General features: G+C 39.4%; 1 protein-coding gene across 1 annotated transcript in view; it reads left to right on the plus strand.

Moving 5' to 3' along the window:
* Positions 1-682: 682 nt before the first annotated feature.
* Positions 683-21,971, plus strand: part of GPR158 (G protein-coupled receptor 158) — a 323,743-nt gene continuing 302,454 nt past the window's right edge. Inside the window, exon 1 of the mRNA XM_060003776.1 lies at positions 683-1,584. Coding sequence (XP_059859759.1) covers positions 683-1,584 — 902 coding nt within the window. The remainder of the gene's footprint in view (positions 1,585-21,971) is intronic.

Consider the following 21,971-nt stretch of genomic DNA (forward strand, 5'->3'; position numbering starts at 1 on the left):
TGCGGCCAAGCCGCCTCTTTAAACCGGCTTTCCTCCCGAGAGCAGGGAGAGGCAGGAGTGTGGTTTGTGGCCAAACTTAAAGACTCCAATTAACCAGCTGCCTAGCCCTCGTGGTTCCGGAAAGACAAACGCCTTAAAAGAAACCCTAGCTGCTGCGCTCGCGGTGCGGGTCTGGGCGCGCGCGCTCCGCGCCTCGGGGCGAAGCGGACGAGGAGGAGCCTGAGCCGGGAGGCGGGAACGACCTGCCACGGGCGAGACGATGGAGCAGTGTCTTTGGCGGCCGCGGCGGCGGCAGCAGCAGCAGCAGCAGCAGCTCCTGAACACACCTCAATGAGAGCGGCGGTGGAAGCTGCTAAGCAGAAAGACGTAAGCAGGCCAACTATAGCTGCCGGCGGCTAGAGGGGATGTAAGCTGCTGGGCTCCAGGCTGCGAGGTGCGCAATCCCGAGCAGACCCATGGTGGAGCAGGAGCAGCCGGCGTTGCCACAGGTGATCTGATCTCCTGCGACGGTAGCTCAGTCAGCCGCGCGTATTTCAGAACATCCCTATTTTAAAGTCCTTTTGGACTGGGTGCCAGCTGAAAAGGGGGAAGACTCCTAGTAAAAGTCTTAGTGCTGATAGATTGACGACCAAAATTTAAAAAGTGACTCCCTCCGTTACCTCCTCTCCTTGCTGCGAGGCAGATGGGAGCCATGGCTAACCCCTTACTCTGCTGCCTCCTGCTCGTTCACCTGGGATTGGGAGCTGCCGGCGCCAGCCGCGACCCTCCAAGTCGGACGGATTCCTCTCGAGAGAAGACCCTGAGGGCGAAGCAGCACGCCCAGCAGCCGGCTCGAGCCTCTGCCTCGGACCCCTCGGCTCCCTGGAGCCGCTCCACCGACGGCACCATCTTGGCGCAGAAAATCGCCGAGGAGGTGCCCATGGACGTGGCCTCTTACCTCTACACCGGGGACTCCCACCAGCTGAAGCGAGCCAACTGCTCCAGCCGCTACGAGTTGGCGGGCCTGCCGGGGAAGTCGCCTGCCCTAGCCAGCTCCCATCCCTCCTTGCACGGGGCGCTGGACACGCTGACACACGCCACCAACTTCCTCAACATGATGCTGCAGAGCAATAAGTCGCGGGAGCAGAACTCGCAGGACGACCTGGAGTGGTACCGGGCACTGGTGCGGAGCCTCCTGGAGGGTGAGCCCAGCATCTCCCGGGCGGCCATCACCTTCAGCACCGAGTCGCTGTCCGCCCCAGCCCCGCAGGTCTTCCTCCAGGCCACGCGCGAGGAGAGTCGCATCCTGCTCCAGGACCTGTCCTCCTCAGCACACCACCTGGCCAACGCCACGCTGGAGACCGAGTGGTTCCACGGCCTCCGGCGCAAGTGGAGGACTCACTTGCACCGCCGCGGCTCCAATCAGGGGCCCCGGGGCCTGGGCCACAGCTGGCGGCGCAGGGACGGTCTTAGCGGGGACAAGAGCCACGTCAAGTGGTCTCCGCCTTATCTGGAGTGCGAGAACGGCAGTTACAAGCCCGGGTGGTTGGTCACTCTCTCCGCTGCTTTCTACGGGTTGCAGCCTAACCTGGTCCCGGAATTCAGGTAGGGAGGGATAAAAGATAAAAGCAAAGCCTTCTTTCCGGGTTCATGGGTAGGTGCGCATGTGGGGAAGGAACACTGTGGCTGTGACATTTAGGCCTCCCACCTTCAAAGCAGAGCCCCAGGCTGAGGGACACCCCACGCAGGCGCAAGTGCTTAGGGACAAGAAGTGCCCCGCATTTGTCAGCTTCAGACACTCAGCAAAAGCTTTTCTCTCAAATCAGTTCCCCTGCAAGGGGCAAGGGACGGGAGCTCTTGGTAGAGCTGAGAGATGCCCTATGTTTCTCTCTAACCCTCGGGAGAGCAGGGAGGGGAGTTCTCGGTCGGGGTGATGCACTGCACCCTGGCAAGCTCAGGGCATGCCAGCCAGGCACAGAGTGGCAAGCCAACTCACAAGAGTAGCAAAGGGAGTGGGAAGAAAAGAGTTCGTTATTTCCGCCACTTCGGGATAGGCTCTACCTACTTCTTCCTACGTGTGTAGTTTGAGGCGCCAGTCTGTTGTTAGTCAGTTACCAGAGCGCCTAATGAAAACGCTGCAATCCCCTGGGCAGTTCTGTCCCTTCAGCAGTGAGTCAGTCCCAGCAGCACAGCTGTCTCTAGGATCCATACTTTGCAGTTTGACAGGTGCGCTCCTTCTACTTGTCTCCCTCCTTCCCTCAACCCATCTCCCATTCCTTGGTCCCCTCTTTCTCCTGTTTTTTGTGTTAGGCACACCTAAGGGTTCTCTGGCCCTTCACATACACACATTTTATAAATGAACCTGGTTGAGTTATCCTAGGGAGGGAGGGATCAGTTCTCACTGAATTCACTCAGGGAGCTCAGAGAAAATTTAGTAATAGTTCTGTATTTCCTGCCTCAAGGTATAGCATTTGTGGGAAGATGAGAATTTGCAGATTAGCAGGTGGTAACTTGTGCCCTGGGACGTGCCTGATTTTTGGGGTGAGGGACTTTTAGAAGTAGCCCTGTTGAGTGAACATGAGGAACAGAAAGGAAAGAGTAGAAACTCCAAAGAAGGCCTGGGAGAAGGCCACAGACTGACTGGTATCCTCCCCAATTCCCAATGGGAAGAAGGTCTTGGGGGTTGAGGTTGCTTCTGTACTTTTTGGGAAACTGGGCAAAAGTGAGAAACGTGTGTGTTTTAATGCCCTTTTGGTACAACAAGGACAGGATGATGACCTGGTGAAAGTTACCAGGGGGAGTACTGGGTGGGCAAATGGGAGGAGTCAGAAAGCTTATTTGTCTTGGCACTGTTATTTACTGCTGAATGACCTCAAGAAAGTTGCTTAATCTCTCTGGGCCTCAACAACTTACCTATCAAGTAAGGGAGTTGAACTAGATGGTCTCTAGGGAGTTATAAAATTCTGTGGCTTTTAATGCTGGCAACACTTGAGAAGGTATAAATGAAAAGTAACCTCCTTTCTCTAATTCTGTATGACCATATTAAATGTTTTTTTGGTGTGTCTATCTCTTTAAAGGATCTTGTCTTAAACCAGCGTAACTCTTTCCTACTTTAAGGATAATCTTATTTCCTCCTGATTTCTGCAGGATCCTATTAGTAAAAGCTGAGCCCAGCTTTGAGTCTTTGCTATATTATTTGCTCAGAAAAGATCTGCAGATGCCATTCACTGCTAGAAAATTGCTTTTGGCCTTCGCATAAGCCTTTTCAGGGAGTCCCAGGGCCCAGGACTGAAAGATCAGTTGATCAATCGATCGATTGATCTATCCATTCATCCAGCTTACTAATGTATATTGATACTTTATGTTAGGCTCTGTACTAACTGCTTTGCATGTATTATCTTGATTAATCCTCACAACAAACCTGGGTTAGGTTTTATTAGTTTCCCCGTTTTACAGAAAAGGAACCTGAAGCATAGAGAGATTAAGCTTCTTTCCTAAGATCACGCAGCAGTTAAGCAGTAGAGTCGGGATTTGAGCTCGATTCACACTTTTAACCACTATGCTAAACTCTGTCTCATGAAGGTGTCCTAGGAGTGCTGCATGTATTGCAGCTGCTGCATAAAAATATATGTATTTTCAAGGGTCAGATGTGAGACTGGGGATGAGAACCATTCATTTTCGGAAGTATTTCTCATAAGGCTTAGAAAGCATAGGTCACCTACATGAACTCAGGCCTTCCGCAGGCCAAGATAAAAGGCTGAGACACCAGGGGTCATGTCGTGTAGGCTCACACGACCCTATCTAATTTTTGGACTATGTTCAGAAAATAGATTGTTTCCTCTGGCTGAGTCTCTTTAAGTGCCTTCCTAGTCATCGATGGTGTTCTTTAGCCAAGGCACGAAGCCAGGCCATTTAGTGTGTGGCTCTCTACAGAATCTGGCTCCTCCTAGCAGCACGCATGAAGAGCAGAATAAGTGCTCTCCTGTGAGTACTTTTGCCCCATGTCCCATGCTCCTCAAGTACTGTATTGAGGATTCGCACAGATGTTAATTATAGGAACTGGAAGAAATCTTAGATCAGATGGTTCTTCCTGTTTCATAAAGAAACAGATAAGAAAGGTGAAGCGACTTGTCCAAGAATCACACACTATGTCATATATATATATAAATTTCAATGGGCCTTTTCTGTCTCTTCATACTCATAAAAGGCAAATGTTTTTGATGTTGTTGATGTTTTATCACCTAAGATGTGTATTCTAAACTTTTATAACGTAAGTGAATAATATTGTACAGGTATGGTAACACGTAAACCCCAAATGAATTTCTGAGAAACCATGACTAGGCTCTAATCATGATTTTAAATCTATTTTGAATCTATAGAGTGTTATTTGCAAAAAGCCTTATCTGTAATAAAAAAATTTGCTAATGATTTCCTCATGGAAGAGAAGAGGAGGATAAACTTTGTAGTAAGATTTTCATTTAACTTCAGTTACTATTTCAGCTAATATTTCCCCAGGTCTTACTTACAAGGTTCAAGATTTAAATTATATTTTATTTTTAGAGAATTCAAATCTGAAATATGAAATTCAAAAGTAATGTGGAAAACATGGTCAACTACCTTCTTATATTAATGCTTATCACTGTAAAACACCTCTCAGAATAAATTTTATTCCTCTGCTTCAGAATGACACAGGTTTCTTAAATTTTAAGGCCTAGTATAAGACTCACATGTGAAGAGAAGTTTATTGCTCTTTTTTCCCCCCAAAATGGCATTAGTGCTTTACCTAAATGGCTCCTGAGCCTTGTTATAGACCTATAGTATAAACACTTAACTTCTCATCTTCTATCCCAGCAAAAAAAAAAAAGAGAGACTAACAATTTAAGGTATACTCTAAATTATTTTTATTTATCATATTAGGTTTGTGATGTCCTTGCAGAGTTTTCTTCAAAGTTAAGTCCTTTGCTCTTGTACACTAATTTTTCTGTGTGGAACTTAAAGTACTATGGAGTTTGAGCCCATTCTAATGAAATCATAGACATATTCCTGGTGGTGGTTGGAACTGTTTAGTGCCTAGGATGAATATAAGGTACCTAAGTGTCGGTTGAATTTAAATTCAGGTAAAGGAACCTTTGGGAATTCTTACTTGATGATCCGTAAGGGATTTTGGAATTCATTTGGTTTCTTTCCTCTTCTCATTGTACAGTGGAGGAAACTAAGACCCAGAGGGCTAAAGGAATTTGCTAGAGTGGCACAGCTCTTTTGTGGTGGGTTAGAATTAATGGGAACCAATATATATTGAGCATCTACTATGTGTCAGATGTTTTATAAATATCCCACTGCATGTAGTTCTTAGTATTCTCAGGTAGTTACAACTTCAGGAAAGTTGAGCAACTTGCCCAGGGCAACACAGCTAGTAAATTAGGGAGCGTGAATTAAATTTAGATCTATCTAGCTATGAGGCTTGTATTGTCTTTCTACTACCCTATGCTGCTATCTCTTAATTACCAATTTTGTTTTCACCTTGTTATTAAAAATGTAACATGGTATTGGCTTGAAATAATTAATATATTTGGCCAAATAAGTGACAGACACTTGATTTTTTGGCCAATCATACAATCAAGTATGTTGTATAGAGAGAAGAGTATTAGACTTGAGTCAGAACTTTGCCCTAAGTCCCAGTTTTGTCTCTGACTGGCTGTATTACCTGTCTGAAAATCAGTTTCTGCACAATTAAAACATGGAAAGAGACTTGGCGATATCCATATACCTTTATAACTCTTTGTTCTATGAGTTCTTAAGCGACCTATCCAACGGGCAACAAGGAGGCTTTGGAAACAGGACTGATACACATAAATGCAGTACCTTGTGGAAATGATATTGATGGGGGAGGAACGTGCAGAAGAAGAGGACACCAAATGAATGTCAGATGTGCATTTTTCCACCATAGTGTGGAAACGCCTTTTTAGAAACTTACATAATTAACATTGGTGTCACTGAGTCACTGACTCCTGAGGGGTTACTTCCCTCTCCTTCACAAACATGTGCCCACACACCTCCATCAGAGATTCTGGTATAGATCTCTGCAGATGCCAATTTACATAGTATTAGAGAAAAGACCATCTTGCTCTAGGCCAAACATATCCTGTCTCTCTTGTGGGTACTGGTAGTGGTGAAGAGGTTACCTATAGGAACACGACAGAGCTGTCTACCTGGGTAATGGAACAGAGTTTTTAGATGGACTTCTGCTGTTGAGGCTTTTGAGTCTCAATTATTTCATCTTTAAGCTGTGAATAGTAAAGTGTATCTTTGGGATTTTGTAAAGACTAAATGAAGAACTGTCATCACACAGGAAGTTCAGTAAGTATTTTGTGTCACAGCGTCTGTCTTCCTAAATACTGAACACTTTTAGTTGTATTAAAGTCACATGATTTATAGTAATTTATAATTTATATAATGACTTAGTTTCATTCCTATTATTGCGAAGGCTTGTAATTACAGTGGATCATGGGGGAAATACTGGCCTTGGAGACAGGAGACATTGACCCCAGCCTGGACCACATCCTTGACTATGGTGTTCCCATGGGCAGCAGTTGCCTTTCTAATCCTGTTTCCTCATCTGTAAATTAAAGGGGGCTGGACTAGGTGACCTGTTGGGTTCCTTATAATCTAAAAGTCTATGATTATGTACATAATTAAATGTGTCACTTTAACTTGTGAAGTTTCGATGGTTATGCTGAAACCAGTTAATGTATCCTCACTTAAATGCAGATCATGTTCATATATGTTCAGTGTTTAACTTTATCATGGTCATTTACTCATAGGATATTTAGAGAAAGCCCTCTCGGTGTACACTGAATTAAGTATATATACTAAGGGAAATGAGAACTCCATTTCAAAATAAGAATAAGCATGATCTGAGTTTCTAGATCTTGAAAGATCACCTGAAATTTACTTAAAGTCAACAAGAAGCTGTTTCACAGATTTCTAAACCAAGGGCCTCAGTACACTTGTGTAATTTCCCCCGAGGTAATCAATGTTTAGGCATCCTGAAGCTCCTACTTACTGTTTAAAAACAACCTGTCTCTGACTTAACTCTGTAGTTGGTGGTAATACTTCAAAGGAGGCTATTTAGTGTGGTGTAGCAGTGGTACAGCATTATCTTGCCACCTTCTAGAACACGCATTCGGAAGCTGAAATGGGATTTCAAGACTGCTAAATAAATGATAAGAGTTTAGGCCTCCCCTCTGGGGAGAGAACTCATGCCTCACAAGACTGATTTTATGGCCTCAATTGCTGGATAAGTCAAATTTTACTTTCAACTTCATAAAAGCAGCAGTTTGTTGTTCACTGCTCAGGGTTTTAAGGCTACCTTTTTCCAAGATGCACTGTGTTTTATGATTATATTGTAATATACTGGGATGCCAAGAAGTATGCTGTTGGTGTTATTTGTACTTGGTTGGTACAGAAGCATTAGGGCCTTGTTTGTTTTCTCTATTCAGTTCTGGATTGATGTTCACAGGGTTATTTAAACAGAATTACTGAAACAGTACATTGGAATTTTGATAACTTTGGCAGCTTGATGGCCACTATGTGCAAACAGGCAGTTCAGCGGTCTTGGGGCTATGTTTCGGAGACTTTGCAGACACCAGCATCATTAGGCTCTTGCCCAGCACAGCTATGGCACATACGTACATTGGCTTGTTTTGCTGGTCTTTTAGTATTATTCGTTTTTCAAGTTTTAGCCAGAAACCTTTTCTGGTGTAATTTCTACTTTGGCTGGGCATTTACTCATCTAACAAGTCTTTCTTCCTAAAACTTGACCTATGAAAAGATTTAGGTGGATAGGCTGTTCTATAAAATACTTCTTCAGTTTAGGAAAAAATTAATGCTCTTGGCTAAAAGTCTTTCTCAGGTACCCACCCCCCCAGCCCCATTTTCTACAATACCAAACTTAGTGTAGGAACCATGACTGACTTTCTCTTTTACACCAAAGGATATTATAGTGCCTCAAAGCAATCACAGGAGTCACCTAGTTTTATTACCTTCATTATAGGTAGAATTTATAGAAAACAGAGATTAGCTTAAATGTGATCTGACCCCAAGATCATTTTCTCCAAAAAACAGTTTCCTTCCTTTTTATTAAAGAAGGCAGTCTCTTTCTCTTTTATAGTTAACTGATACTTATAATTAATTGAAATCCAGTTAATTTTTATTCATTATAATACCTCTTGTAACTTTCTTCCATTTAGAATAAGACAAAACAGGATTAAAAAAACATCCTGTCCAGTTAGCAAAGTACCCAGTGCACTTATAACCTAAAAGGGAACTTAGAATTACATAAGATGTTGGTTTACTTTCTTAACCTGGTTTTCTCACCACTTATGTGTTTTCCAACGTGTATGCCTTATTACGTTATCGTGGAAGGATTTTTATAGAATAACAAGACACATGGCTTTTATCTCAGAAAGAGGAAAAGGTATTGTAGTACAAAATAATGTATTTTATCAATTCTAAGATGTACCTTTTCCACATTTTGATGTCTCTCAAACTGAGATGTGTCTTAATGATTGGGGGCATGTCATTTCCAATTGGCATACACTTTCTTTTAGTGGTACAGAATGTAATAGCATATCTTACAATTAATGGCATCTTATATTTGATGAACTGTGATATTAGAAAATGGGAAATTAAATTCCATGGTCTCTCCAACTATAAAGTTCTACTATCATCTATAAGCTATCAATATACAGCAAAATATGCCTGTATGGAAACAAAAAACCTAGACCTTACTGCTGTATATCAGATTGCTATTTGTCTTCATAATCATTTTTAAAACAAGACAAGCTATACTAAAACATGTAACTACACTGTCTTTTTAATATATGTGAAATACACAAAACATCGGGCCAGAAGCTGCAGAAACTTATTTTCAGAATAGGTGAGGTAAGGATTATCAAAATCTTTCCTACACCATCTGGCAAAGCGTTTCACTCACACTGTGGGGAGATGGATAGGACAGTGAGAATACAAGACCACTTATAAACTAAAAATAGAGGGACTAGATCTGTCTTTCCTTTCTAAAGTGCTTAGAGGTTTCAGGGTGGAAATAAAAGCTTTGTGGTGTAGCCATGTAACTAGTTTTGGTTAAAGAGATTTAAATGGAATTGTGGACGTATGCATTTTTTCTCTTTCTTTTCTAGTCAGTTGCTGGGAATGGAATGAAGAGTTTGGCTGTCCCCTTATTTGATGCCTTAGACCACTGTGTAGAGCAGGGTGTCTCAACCTCAGAACTATCGACATTTGGGGCCAGATAACCCTTTTCTGTGGGGGCTTTTTCGCTGTAAGATGTTTAGCAGCACCCCTGACTCTACCCACAGGATGCCAGTAGCAACCTCCCTGCCCAGTGTGACAATCAAAAATGTCTACGAACATTGCCAAGTATCACCTAAGAGGTAAAAATGTCTCTGGTTGAAAGCAGCTGGTGTAGAGGGAACACATATAAAAATGCTATTCTGTGGCTATCCTATTTCAAGAGTTCTATATGTATCTATGTGTGTGTGTGTGTGTATGTGTGTGTGTGTGTGAGAGAGAGTGTGTGTGTGTGTGAGTTTGTCAGATCACATTTCTATTTGTTTGTCTGGAACATAAGATCACTGCATATGTAGAATCTGACATGAATGAGAACTGGAAAATTTTGATGAATCGATGGAATATTAATTCACATTTAGATGTCATTAAGGCTCAAAAAGAACATCTGGCCAAATTATTTCCAGAACTTGTTGCTAAGCATGGATTTGCTACTTATATAGCTAAATGTCTCATATTTAAGATTTCCCATTAAAGGATGCATTTGGAAAAGAAAATGTGTGTGTGTGTGTGTGTGTGTGTGTGTGTGTGTGTGTGAACCTCTGTGGGGACAAAGAGAGGAGAAAGGGAGAAAGTAGGGGGTAGAGAGGAGTGTGGACAGGGAACAAATGGAGATGAATGAAATGATGAAAAACAGTTAGCAATCTATGATGCTGTGGAATAGTGTTTTACTTTTTCATGAAGCTCTGTTTACCACTGAGCACTTTCATAGTTCTGATGAAACTGAATTATTCTTTTCTAGCAAGTAGTGAGGAATCAAGTTCCTGAAGATTTAATCATTATAAAGATAGGTTGACTGTGCTTGCATTTCAGAACTTTATCTCAGGAAGTCAAAGCTATAAACAGGCTGATGCAGAGCTTATCCATTAAAGGAATATTAATACCTTACAATATATATTCTTAAAATGCTCTGGTTTTTTTAATGATTTTTTTTTTTTTTTTGGCTGCGCTGCATGGCTTGCAGGATCTTAGTTCCCCGACCAGGGATCCAACCCAGGCCCCCTGCAGTGGAAGCTCGGATCCTAACAGCTGGACCACCAGGGAATTCCCTAAAATGCTCTGTTTGCCACTTTACCTTTATTGATTCAACTAGAAGCTGTTCATAATTTGAACATATTATAAATGAAATTTCCTAGAAGAAATAATTAAAATGACATATTATATAGACATTATTTAAGGCTTTAACATGTTTAAAGACAGTTTTTAACATTACTATGTTTAGAATCCTGTCAGAAGAAACCTTAAAAAATAACAATGGCTACATGATGGAAAAGAATGTTTAGGCTTTACAAATTACCATAGCACAAACTGATGCATGCCTGCTTCCTCATGTGCCATCCATAAACATGTAGTACATGTGAGCTTCAGGGGCAAGAAACGAGGAACGTGCTGCTGTATATTGTGTTGATTACAGAGAAATGAGAGATGATGTTGTGAATGTTAAGAGATGAGACCAAAGCTCATGAAGAGAAAGATGAAGATTACTATTTATCTGGATAAGGCACACTTGAGAAAGCTGTTTCAGGTACTAACTTAATAATTAGATTTGTGGGAAGGCCCTCGTATTACAGCCCTCTGAAAGTTATTTAGAAATCTATTTGTCTTTCCACTTTTTTGAGAAAGAAGCAAATAACAACTGGGGCATTCTTGAAAGAAACAATGTTCTAGTAAACATCCTGGGAAAGCTCCTATTTGAAGAATTAGAATTTTAGAAGTAAAAAGGATTTTAGAGATCATGTAATCCAACTTATTTTTACTTTTACACATGAGGAAATTGAGACCCAGGGAAGTGGTGACCATCACTTGCACTGGCTATGGCTGCAGTGAACTTGTAGTTTAATAACAGGCACAGATAAAAAGACCCTGAGTCATCAAGTAAACATTAATTTACGGTCATTATTCACTGATTCCAAACTTGGCTGGGTATCAGGATCACCTGAAAAGCCTGATAGTACATTCCTAGGCCCTTTCAGACCCTGTGAAGAAGACATGTGGGGACAGCTTCAGAAGTCTGTATCAAAAACAAAGTCTTGGGGCTTCCCTGGTGGCGCAGTGGTTAAGAATCCACCTGCCAATGCAGGGGACACAGGTTCGATCCTTGGTCCTGGAAGATCCCACATGCCACGGAGCAACTAAGCCTGTGTGCCACAACTACTGAGCTCGTGTGCCACAGCTACTGAGCTCGTGTGCCACAGCTACTGAAGCCAGCGCGCCTAGAGCCCGTGCTCCACAACAAGAGAAGCCACTGCAATGAGAAGCCCGCGCACCACAACTAAGAGTAGACCCGCTCGCCGCAACTAGAGAAAGCCCGCGTGCAGCAACGAAGACCCAACGCAGCCAAAAATAAATAAAAATAAAGTAAATTTCAACAAAACAAAACAAAACAAAAACCAAAGTCTCCATAATTCACAAGGAGCTGGTCCTTAAACACAAACGTGGGAAAAATTAAACAGTATCTGATAAGCTTGAAACACATAAAATTCCTTTTAAACGATTTTAAGAGTAAGAATTAAGAGTTGTAAATACTTGGCAGCTTCAGCTGTAGTCGTGCAAAAACTTTGGCTGCCGGCCATGACCCTACTGGCAAGGGCAGAATGACTAGTAGGTTATGAAGGCAGAGGGATCACAGAGACTATCATGAGAGCAGCTGCCTCTTGTTGTTATAATTTGTCTCTTTATGTAAACATCCTATTTCCCCAACCAGTTCTACAGGTCCTTCAAATGCAAGGACCACATTTCATGATTTCCCATATTCACTGCCTCTTGAAAGTGCCTTGCATATTTCAGGAAGTATGGAATAGTGTCTAAGAAGAAGGGTTTTAGGATTAAAAACCTAGATTTGAATCTATGAGCTTCCACTTTCACTTACTGTGTGATACTGGGCAAGTTATTTCCTTCTGTGACTCAATTTCTTTATCTGCAAAGAGTACAGATTACACTGTAAAGAGTAAACAATCTTACCTATGTAAAGAGCTTAGCATAATGTATGGAATGTGTTATTTAAAAAAATAACGTGGGCTTCCCTGGTGGCACAGTGGTTGAGAGTCCGCCTGCTGATGCAGGGGACACGGGTTCGTGCCCCGGTCCGGGAGGATCCCACATGCCGCGGAGCGGCTAGGCCCGTGAGCCATGGCCGCTGAGCCTGCATGTCCGGAGCCTGTGCTCTGCAACGGGAGAGGCCACGGCAGTGAGAGGCCCGCGTACCGCAAAAAAAATAAATAAATAAAATAAAAATAAAATAATAACGTATATAACATGCGCCTGGCTAGGAGTATGGGTACTGAGGATATAATAGTGAAAATGACAGATAAAAATCCCTGTACCTGTGGATTATTTTGGTGGGTGGGGGGACATAGATGACAAACAAGCAAGATAAATATAATTCTTGATACAAACAAATGCTATAAGAAAATAAATATGATGTGGTAAAGAACGGCTGAGAGGTAAGGCGTGTTGCAGTAAATAGGGTGATTAAGGAAAACCTCTCTGAAGATGTGACTCTGAGTTAAGAAATGAAGGATGAGGAGACAGCCATGAAACAAGCTTAAGCTTAGGAATCATGCTTGAGATAGGGAACAGCGAGAACAAAGGCCTTGAGATAGGAATGAGCTTCAAATGCTCTAAAAGCACAAAGAAAGTCAATGTTGCTGGAATGTAGTGGGGGGGGTTGACATAGAAAATGAGAGTAAGGGATGTAGAAGGTGCTCAGTAAGTGGTTAAAATACAGAAACATGTTAAGGGTTTTACAAATTTCTAGCCCTGTAGTACTATGTAGATTGTGGATGTATTTTCGTTTTCTTTGCTTTCCATTTTTCTTTCCTCCTTTCTGTCTTGGCCTTCCTGCCCAGTGCCTCCCTTAGCTCTGAGAGCTTGGGCTTTCCAGCTTCTCTGATGAGATTTCAGTCAAAGAAGCTATTTACAGCTGCTCCATTCTTGGCTGTGAATGAATACACTGAAAGAGTTGAGTGGTAAGGGAGGTAGAGATTGAAAATCTAGAATTTCTTGCAAAAATCAGCTGGGTGCTTTTCTTGTTCCCTGGCTTAAACCTGTACGGTGAAACCCTTTCCAAACACAAACAGCAGGAGACTAAAGGCAGAGGCACAGCAGGCAAACTCAGGGGCAAAACACTTTCTCCCTCACCAGCATGCCTGAGATGACATGCAGCGGGTCCCCTACCTCTCTCAAGCTTGTGGCGGGCAGGTCTTGTCGTTTGGCATTTCCCGCCTCACTCTGTTGTCTTTTATGGTGAGGACTAAGATGTCAGGTTAGGGGCTGCCTCAGAAACTGCCAGTGAGAGGCACAAGATACAGAAGTGAGACTGGAAAAGCCAGAAGGGACACCACAAACATTTGGACATGAATTTGGAGGAAGCAGACTTTGTACCATAGGAAAGGAAGTATAGGCAGAAGTACATCTCTAATGAAGAGAATTATCAATGGAAAATTGGGATTATGAATTTTGGGGATTAAAATCATCACCATGATACACTGATGATGATACGATGATACGATGATCAGCTTCTCTGATACGACAAATGTGAAACTTAGCTTCTTTACATTTCACTTTTCCTTTCTCTACTCTCTCCATTGTTTTATTAATTATATTTAAAATTTTTCTATTGGTTACCTTGACTTTTATATCCATCAATTTAAAATAGTATCTTCTATTCTTTTCTTTCTTTATGCTCCTACTCCTATTCCAATACTTTTAGGTAATTCAAGATGGTAACATTTTCAGTCTGTCACTGCAGTAAAAAAAAAAAACCCAAAACCCACTTCTGTGTTTTGTCCATTAGTTGCTTCTAAAAATTAAAATCTGAATATCTGAATCTATGCCATTTTTAGAATGTTCCAAATTTCAAGGACCAATGGATTTTCCCTCCCTTTTTTTTAGATCAGTTGCACAAAACCACGTTACCTTTAGTTTGTGCATGTCTGCATGGAGACTTTTCACCTATTTTCCCTCCATGCAGCTGCCAATTGCTTTTCTCTTCACGTTAAAGAAATAAAAAGAAACCCTATGTTTTCTTATTTCTAAGATCATCCAACTTCTTAATCAATCGTTTGTTAAAGAAAATTTACATTTTTGTTGAAGACATGCTTCTTGGAGTCCCATAATTTGTACAAATTGCTTTAGGTCTTCTGCAGAATACCTATCATGGAACAATTTTCAAATTATTGAAATTTTGGATCCAGCTGTGTGTTGGGTGCTGGTCCTCTTATTTCAAGAATTCTTCTTTTTTCCCCACCCCTAAAACGCAATTTCAAGTACTTTTTCAGAAAGAATCTGTGGAAGGTAAAATTTCTAAGTCTCCCCGTGTCTGAAAATGTCTTTGTCTTCATGCATGATTGATTGTTTGTCTGTATATAGGATTATAGGTTCAAAGTCATTTTGCCCTCAGAATTTTAAAGACATTGTTACATTGTTTTTAGCATTCATTGTTGCTGGTGAAAAATTTGTTATTAACCTGATTCATTATACCTTTGTAGGTAATCTTTTCTCCTCACGGAAACTCTTAAGATCTTTTCTTTTTCCGTGGGGTTCTGAATGTTCATGATGATGTGCTTAGATGTGATTCTTTTTATTCATCAACCTCATCACTTAGTTGGCCCTTTTAGACTTTTCCACTCAGTAATTTTCTTTTATGATGGCTTAAAACTACGTTCTGCTATGCATTTTCTCTTTCTGGAACTCCTATAGTTAGGTATTCAACTTTCTGGATTGATCCCTGTATTTCTTAGCTCTTCTCTCATTTTTCATCTCTTTTTCTTTACTTTCTAGAAGATTTTATTTTTTCTACCTTTTTGAAAAATTAAATTAGTTTTCATTTAGCACTCACTTTTACTTTCCATGAACTCTTTCTTGCTCTAATTATTTCTTTTTCATAATTGTATGTTCATTTTCTTAAATCTCTTTGAGATATTAATTAAAATATCTATTGAATTGTCTTCTGTTCCCTGAATTATTGCTGTTTGTTCCAGGTTCAGTTATTTTGCTTGTTCATACCAGTTCTTCTCCTTTATGCTACCAGTTCATCTCAAATATGATCCTTATTAGCCATCAATGTTATGACTGAAGGGCTAGGTAAACATATATAGCTAGATGGCATGGATTCCTACGGCAGATGAATAGCCTAGTTCCTCAGTAGGCCTCCCCTTGACTGTCAGGCTTTCAACATTCATTTTAGGATGCCTGAGAAGGAAGCTGGCAGTTTCTGGCTCACCCTAGACGTTTACTCTGGGAGAACTATAACCATTTAGAAGTTTTAGTTCTTTCCAGACATTTCTTTCAATCTCTTTACAGAATAGATCTTGGTTTTTAGCTTGGGAATAAATGTCATCACTGCACGCAAGGAGAGGATGTGCCAACTCGTGTAACTGTTTAGAAGGAAATCCTTCAATTCATCACCTTGATGTCTGCCTCATTTTCTACTTCCACTCTTGATACCTGTTGACTTTGAGCTTAAAATCTTTCTGGAAACTCTGCTTAAAGAATAGTTTCCACCTCTGTTCCAGCCTTCTCCTGAGCATGTCCTGGGCTTAGCTGCCACCACTCTGGCTTATCATCAGTATGGTGCTGAAGAATTATGTCAAATTTCTGGTCAACTACTTCTTCTCATTCCCTCTTGTATCTATTTACTGCCATTAAAGTGGAGGGACGAGGTGGAGAAACATGCTCAACTCACCAACTTAAACAAGAACTCAAACTTAGGTCTTCTGACCAGTCTCCTTACCCTTATACCTAAGTTATGGACATCATACTCAGTTATTTTACTTATTAGCTGTGTGTCCTTAGGTATGCTATTTCACTTCTTTGTGTCCCAAACTTCTCAACTATTATTTAGGAGAATGATATTGACCATATATAGTCGTAATATAAATTGGGGAGAATAATATCAGTCACATAACAGTTCAGTGAGGGTGTTTTAAGGGTGTATAGCATAATGTATGACACACAATGAGTACCCAATAAATGATAACTTAAAACATAGGGTTATTAGCATACAAGTACATCCTATATTTAGTTCATATCTTGGGTATCTAACCAAAGTACTTTAATTTAAATTCCAATGGGAACATTTAAAATTTACTTTATATTTATAGCCTTGCTTACTGTTATTATTTCTAAATCAGAAGAATTCATTGGCACAAGCTATATATCTTTCTCTGAAAAGTTACTATGAACGGCTAATTTGTACCTTTTGTATAAAATATTAGGGTCTACAAAGAAGTCATTTAGAATAAAAAACTGCAGATTATCAGATGGGTAATTTGACTTGAAGAGCTATATGAATAAGAACCAACAGAAAAAAGAAATATAATGATTTTAAAAATGACTAACAAAAAAGATTATTTTCACTTAGCTATTGTAGCCAAGCATAACTGACTTGTTTAATGAAATCACCAGGAAACTCAAGGTAGAAAATCGTTATATTTTAAGACAGGTTAGTGTCCACATTAGACATTTATTTTCTGACAGAATATACTTTCTTCTTATTTTTTCTCCCCTAGCAATTAAAAAAAGTATGTCTTTGGACATATTATATAACTTTTCTGAACCTTATTTTCCTCATCTATAAATCAAGAAAAGTACTTGCTCTTTTATAGAAGTGTTATTTGAATAAAACGAGTCAAGACAGGTGATCTCTTTGTAGTGGGTTCCCTGACAAGGGATTTTCCACCCCATTTAGAAATGGTCATATTCAAAGAGGTGATATAAAGAACACTGTGGATGTGTTTGATAAAATAAACTGTCCTTTCTTCATTTAAAATTGAAATAGAATGTAGCTCAAAATTATTGCAGTGAAGGAAAACCATAAAATGAGACATTAGTCAGCTACTTTTGCAAAAGCAGCAAACTCAAAATGTATTTTTCAGGGGGACAATCATCTATTATCAAACTTTAAACCCTAGCACCTTTAAGATATGTGCTGCACTTAACTTTGAAAAAGGATCACCTTCAAGAGCCCCAAAGATTGTATACTTGTGGATGGAGAACTGATGTTCTGATTGACCTTACTTCATATTTATTGGTTCTCTCTCTTTTTAGAAATCAAACTTGAGTTATTTTCCCCACACAAAATACACAGATCTTCCCAAGGAAGGTGTGACCTGATTGCCAAAATGCCTTCCAAGAACAAGAAGTCAGACAGAGGAAGACATTTGTCACTATGTCAAGCTTTGGCAAGCTTCTCTGGACATGGCAGCTGCAAAGTAGTGTGGGAGAACATTTTCTTGCTTTAAGACAGACTGTTGTCAAATTCTTCAAGATAATCTAGAGGGAATCAGACTGTGTTCTTGGTTCTCCTGTACTTCTTGTAGTTATGGGTTTGAGCTAAATGATAGAGATGTTTTTGTGAGCAGTGTTTTCTGAGGATGAGAGGCCCCAAGTGAGGAAGTTACCCAAAGATGATTGAAACATGAATCTACAGTCTTCTACAGTTATAAGGAAACAGAAAGGAAATTGCTCTTCGTCCCTTAAAAAAAAAGTCTCTTTTCCTTGATCCCACCCCACTAGCAACTAACCTGTGAAGTGTGCTCTTCTGTTCATGTGCTATTTGTGTGCAAATCATTTCAGTTAAATAATTGCTATATTTCTCATTATTCTGCTTACTTTTTATTTATACAATTCTGTTTTAAGAATCTCTTCCTGCTATGTATACAACCAGTCCATTTCCCCATTGATGCCTAGGACTCTACTGCTAAATAGCATGTAGAAATTGTCCAGTTCTAGGGATGGACAGCCAGATAGTCTTCAGTTCCTTGCCATTACAATGACACTATGGTAAGCTTATACGCCCCTTTATGGACCTGCATGAGAACTTCCTTGAAAGATAAACTGAATTGCAGGATTTCTGGGTCACCGGGAGGGGTAAATATCATTTTACAAAATATTGCAAGATTGCTCTCTAGACAGGCTGCATCAGTCTACATATCCACCAGCAGGGCATAGGGGCTCCTATAGCCTCACTTTCCTGCCAACACTTGGCATCATACAGGTTTCTAATTTTTTGCCATTTTAATGAATGTAAAGTGATATCTCACTATTGTTTTACTTTGCATTTCTCTGACTACTAATTAGCTTAAGCATCTCTTCATGTGCGTGTAAGCCTGTTGGGTTTACTTTTCTGTAAACTGCTTGTTTATAGCCTTTGCCCATTTCCTATTGTGATTCCTATATTTCTGTTTCGCTGCAAGAGATCCTGCTGTATTCTAGATATTATTTCCTTGTCAATTTTAGACACTGCAATATCACCCAATCTGTCATCTTTCAGGTAACTTTGCCCATAATATCTCCCCTTGAATGGAATTTTAAAAAATTTCTGATGCTACTTACTTAGTCAAAATTTTGCCTTACAGTTTATGCTTTTGGGTTTCATTTTAAGAAATCTTTCAATGCTTTGCCACAAAAATATTCTCTTATAATCAACTACTACCATTAAAGTTTTACCTTTCACAGTCAGGTCTTTAACATTGGGAGTTCACCTTGGTATATGATATTGGGTAGGGATCCTGTTATTATTTTTATCCATTCAGTGAGCCAGGTTCCCAGCATTATCAGCCTTTATCATACAAATAAGTGCCTTATATGCATGTGTATGTCTCTGAGCTCTCTGTTTTGTTCCACTGTTTCCCATGTCTGTTTTCTGGTCAATACTGTTATGTTTCATTGCTGTGGTTGGGTAGTATGTCTCAATATTTGCTTAGGCAAAGCCTACCTCTTTCCCCTTTTCAAAGCTGACTTTTATTTTTCTACTTAAAGTAAGCTATCAAGTTTCTAAAAAAAATCTATATTGAATTTTAATTGGTTCTGCATTAAATTTATAGCTCCATTTGATGAGAACTGACATTTTTAATACAGTAAATTATTCCCTTTCAGAGCATGTGATGTCTCCATTTATTCAGATCATCTGTTTTGTCCTTCAATAGAGCTTCAAAATTTCTCCATAAAGGTTTTGTGTATTCTTGATTAAGTTAACGTCTAGATAATTTATGGGTTCTGTTGCTATTTTAAATGGCATCTTTTTAGTTATAACTTTTGTTGGAGATTGTTGGTGTAGAGAAATGCTATTGATTTTTGTACATTGATCTGGTATCCATCAAACCCGCTGAACTTTTTATTCTCATATTTGTCTGTTGATTTTATTGCTAAACAGTCATATCATCTACAAATAATCTGATCTTTATATCTCATTTCTTTTTTTTTCTTACAGAATTAGTTGTGACTTTCAGTAACTATGTTAAACGGCATCAGTGATAGTAAACATTTTCGACTGAAAGGGAACATCTTAAAGAAAAAGTTCTTCCTTTAAGTATAGGGTTGATAGAGGCAAGTTTTACCAAGTTAAGAGTATCCTTCAATTTCTAGTATACCATTAAAAAAATTAGGTGTTTGAACTTTGTAAAATGCCTTTTTACATTGATTAAAACAATCATATAATTTTTCTAACTTCTTCTATTATTGCTGTGAATTTCATTGATATACTTTCTGATGTTAATTTAAAACATCCTTTTATTCTTGAGATATACTCCAGTGGGTCATAATGTATAATTATTTTAATATATTTTAATATTTGCTTAGCCAAGATTTCCTTTAGGATTCTTGGATCTATATGCAGAGTTAAAATGGGACTTTGTTTTTTTTATATTGTCCTCATGTGGCTTGGAATCAAAATCATATAAAATAAATTGGATAATTTTGGGTTTTATTGGTTTTAAGAACTTGTAAAAATAAAAGAAATTTTCCTTAAAAGTTTGGTAGAATTCATATACAAAACCATGTTCGCAAGCCTGAAGCTTTTCTGGGAAGTGAATGATTTAAAACTCTCTATGCTTATGGTTGTATTCAAGTTTTATATTCCCTTTGTGGCAAATTTGGCATTGTATATTTTCTATCAATTTATCCATTGTTTTCATTTCCTCTAGTTTTTAGAAGTTTGTTACAAAATAATCATATATTTTAAAAATAATAATAGCTTTAAAAAACATTCCTTTGTATCTTCATTCTGTGTATTGTTTATTTGCCTATTTCCTGTTTATTTGCATATTTTCTCCTTAATTCTTGAGTCTCCCTTATTTATCTTTTCAAAGAAATTTAGTTTTTTTATAACTAAAAATTTTTAAACTATTTTGAAATACTTTCAGACTTTCAGAAGATTAGCAAAGACAATACAGGAAGTTCCCATATACCCTTCACCCAGCTTCCTATAACATTAACATCTTACATAAGATTATTAAAAACTAAGAAACTAATATTAGTACAACACTGTTAACTAAGCTACAGATTTTATTCAGATTTCCTCAGTTTTTCCACTAATGCTCTGTTTCTCTTCCAGGATCCAAAATAGGATACCATATCTTATGGGCTGAATTATGTTTCCCCAAAATTCGTATGTGGAAGTCCTAACTCTCAGTACCTCAGAATGTGACAGTATTTTGAGACAGTACCTTTAAAGAGCTAATTAAGTTAAAATGAGGTCATTAAGATGGACCCTAATCCAATATGACTTGGGTCTTCATAAGAAGAAATTAGGGCACAGGAACACACAAAGGGAAGACCATGTGAAGACACAGAGAGAAGATGGCCATCTACAAGCCAAGGAGAGAGGTCTCAGAAGAAACCAACCCTACTGATGCCTTGACCTTGGACTTTTAGATTCTAGAATTATGAGAAAATACGTTTCTGTTGTTTAAACCACCCAGTCTGGGTACTTTGTTATGGGAGCCCTAGCAAACTAATATATCATTTGTTTCTCATATTTCCTTAGTCTCCTCCAATCTGTGACAGTCTCTCAGTCTTTCCTTGCCTTTAAACAATACTCTCTTATGTTATCAACTATCAGTTGACACTTTTGAAGAGTGCTGCTAAGGTATTTTGTTGAATATCCCTCTATTTGGATTTGTCTGATGCTTTCTCATGATAAGCCTGAGGTTATGGGCTTTTGGGAAGAATACAATAGAGGGGAAATGCTCTTCTCATTGCATCACACCACAGAGTACATAGTATCGATATGTCTTATTACTGGTGATGTTAACCTTGGTCACTTGGTTCGTGGGGTGTTTGCCAGGTTTCTCCATTCTAGTTACTATTTTTCCCTTTCCGTATTTTATTCTAAGTGAATCACTAAGTTAAGCTCACACTCTAAGGGAAGGTGAATTCACTTCTTCCTGGAGGGAGGGGTATCAAAGAATTTTGGACATATGTTAAAACATAAGGGAAGGTGAATTCACTTCTTCCTGGAGGGAGGAGTATCAAAGAATTTTGGACATATGTTAAAACAACTACAGTAATTAATAAATGTTTTGGGGGAGATGATTTGAGCTTATTCAAATATCCTGTTTCTTCTTAATGTTTTTCCCACTAATTTTAGGATTTATCAGCAGGTCTTGCCTGCAACAATTATTAATGTGGTATTCTAATGATGATTTTCTATTTCCCTCATTCCTTCTAAATGTATGAGTTGGAATTCTTTTGTAACAAAGAGTTCTGTCTTCTTCCTCATTTATTAACTTAATCATTTATTCATATGAGTATGGACTTATGGATATTTATTTTGGGGGTTGAATCCGATATTATCATTATTTATTTCATTGCTCAAACTACTCCAGCTTCGACAATTGGGAACT

The sequence above is a fragment of the Delphinus delphis genome, chromosome 2 (assembly GCF_949987515.2).
Source record: "Delphinus delphis chromosome 2, mDelDel1.2, whole genome shotgun sequence".
NCBI lineage: Eukaryota > Metazoa > Chordata > Mammalia > Artiodactyla > Delphinidae > Delphinus > Delphinus delphis.